The following is a 2,637-nucleotide window of genomic DNA, read 5'->3' as shown; positions in this document are numbered from 1 at the left end:
AGGTTACTAAATTTGAGTTGGAAATATTAGAACCCGCCGTGGCACTTCCAAGAAGGTTACATGTTTACGCTCAGCTGTATCATTTACAACGAATAAATCTCGACAAAATTCGAGAGCGTCTATATAATCTTCTTTATATTCCCATTCGGATGGATCCATCCGTAAGAAGTCAGAAGACAAACCAAAGGCAACGAAGAAATTTTTAGTTTTGTAGGACACGAAATCTCTAATAGTTTTGCCAATCAAGAGAACGGGATTTGAAATTACTCTATCTTCACTGAATTTTACGTTTGCTCGACTGATTGCAGTGCCTTCACCATTTCTCGTTTTTCCCCCACTGGCACATCATTATCAAAAAACGCTAAAGCTGTTGTCTCCGGCATTAAGTACCATAAATGACTTTTGAACTTTTTCAAAACCGCATTGGATACCACTGCATCAGTTTGGGCGTACTCAATTGCATTTTGTAAAAATTTTAAATCTTGCATTGGAGCCTTAATGGGATTTGTGCACTGGTACCAAGCTTTCATATAAAGGCGAATGAGGAAAATGCAAATATCTCGTAAACTATTAAATCCTCTAGGCGTCAGTTTGAACTGTTCTCGAAAAAGAAATATCTTCAGGCAATAAATAGCTTTCGACATAAACGGCGCATGGGATGTTGTACCGCATGTTCGAAAATCACCACTAGTACCACCTAAAAAAGCAAATGCTTAATAAACAAGCGGTTATTAGACATTCTTTTGAGCGTAGTATTACTTGAAAATAAGGATCATAATATAAATACATAATACATTCAATAAGTACCATTGTTTCAGTTTTACAAGTATAAATGTATCCCGCAGAAACTTCCAAACCTTATCTAAAAATCAAACGTTATTTTGCTATCTCAATTTATCTTATTTTATCAACTTTTTTGCTAGCCAAAGCATGATAATTTGTAACAATTGTTAAAAAATATTTAAAACTATTGCTTAATGAAACAAACCTATTGTCAGCTGTTTTTCTAATTGCGATGTGCATAACATGCCACTGGAAATGATATTTTAATTTATTTTACAATCAAATGTGCTGTACAGTATCGATACGTTGCTTGAATCCAATGTCATTTACTAAATTTGCTATAACTTTTCTATTTTCAAATCGATTTGCAAAAAATTTGGATCTATATACTTTGAAATTAAATAAGCTTTAAATAGCATAAAAATAAGAACAAAAAGTTTGCAGCTTTTAGGTGTAATTCACAGTAGAATAACGATGCGACTTAAAATTGTGTCCGATTTCACTTATAAATTGGCAGATAACTCTTAAACTGATAATTTGATTGCAAAACATTGTATAGCAGGTTCGTAGGGTTTTCAAAGACCTTTAATCTGGTGGAGATCTTTTTGTGGTGTGGTAATCACAACCGGATATTTTTGAAAAAAATTGAAAATGCTGTTTTCTCAATTTGAAAAAAAAAACGATAATTTCGCAAATTCTTAAAACCTATTGTACTTTTTTAATTTCTGACCTCATATTCAGATTGTGTGAGTTATTTTACATAGCAAATGACTATAAAATTCACGACTTTCAACTATTTTTTAAAATTTTTTTTCCCAGAATGCATATGGTTTTCTAAATTTTCAAATGCAACGCGCAAGTACTTAGAGTTATTATATTCGAATAAAATTTTGCACAGCTTATTTTTAGACCAAAACACATCTTTTTCCGCCCGGCAAACCAAATTTTATTTTTAACGAACGGTCTAATGCACATATAATATTGCCGGCCAAACCAAACGAAATTGATTTCAGCGCCACAGTGAGTAAGCTAACGTCCATGTTTGGAGAAAAACAATCGCTCTTCAGCACTCGTTATAAATGCTTTCAAACAGTAAAAAATGATTTGGAAGACTACACATCCTACATAGCAAGAGTAAATCGACAGTGTGAAAAATTTCAGCCAGATAAATGCAGCAGTTATAACTTGAAATGCTTAATATTTGCTAGCGGCCTACAATCTACAAAAGATGCACTTTTTCGTAATGAAATTCTTAAAATGCTGGATGAAGAAAAACCCAGTAAACCAGTTACTTTGGATTTGATAAATGCGGAAATTCAACGAACACTTCTACGTCAGCAGGACATTAAAATGATCGGAAATACTCCATCGATTACGCATGCAGTTCGTACGCAGGCAAACCAGAGCCAAAAACAGTTAAAGAAAAATATCACGAAAACTCCACCTTCTCCATGTTGGTTTTGCGGAGAAATGCACTATGCTCGTTATTGTTTATACGCGAGTCACAAGTGTTCACAATGTGGAACCACTGGTCATAAAGAAGGATATTGCAGCGCAAAGAAACGTGGTGCGTTCAAACGCAACAAGCAGCAAAAAGACAGTTCGCCGCAACAACAACAACAACAACAACAAAAGAGTGTACAAAAGCAGCAAACACACAATACACTGAAATCTACCGAGTCTACTGCACAAACTAGAATAATAACCGATTTCTCACAACTGAGAAGACACATCGCAATTTTAATAAATGGTATTAAAACTCAACTACAGCTGGACACCGCTTCAGACTGCACTATAATTTCGCAAAAAGTATGGAAGAATATCAACATGCCAACGTTGAATGCAACTAAACAT

At 34.3% G+C, this 2,637-nt stretch overlaps 1 protein-coding gene across 1 annotated transcript in view; it reads left to right on the top strand.

The window, feature by feature from the left end:
• Positions 1–1,821: 1,821 nt before the first annotated feature.
• The window catches only part of LOC118740007, a 6,617-nt gene continuing 5,801 nt past the window's right edge, over positions 1,822–2,637 (top strand). The window contains exon 1 of the mRNA XM_036471507.1: positions 1,822–2,592. Coding sequence (XP_036327400.1) covers positions 1,822–2,592 — 771 coding nt within the window. The remainder of the gene's footprint in view (positions 2,593–2,637) is intronic.

Source organism: Rhagoletis pomonella, unplaced genomic scaffold (genome assembly GCF_013731165.1).
Source record: "Rhagoletis pomonella isolate Grant_MI unplaced genomic scaffold, Rhpom_1.0 Rhpom_scaffold_00005, whole genome shotgun sequence".
In the NCBI taxonomy this organism is placed as follows: domain Eukaryota; kingdom Metazoa; phylum Arthropoda; class Insecta; order Diptera; family Tephritidae; genus Rhagoletis; species Rhagoletis pomonella.
This window is presented reverse-complemented; position numbering and strand designations above follow the sequence as displayed.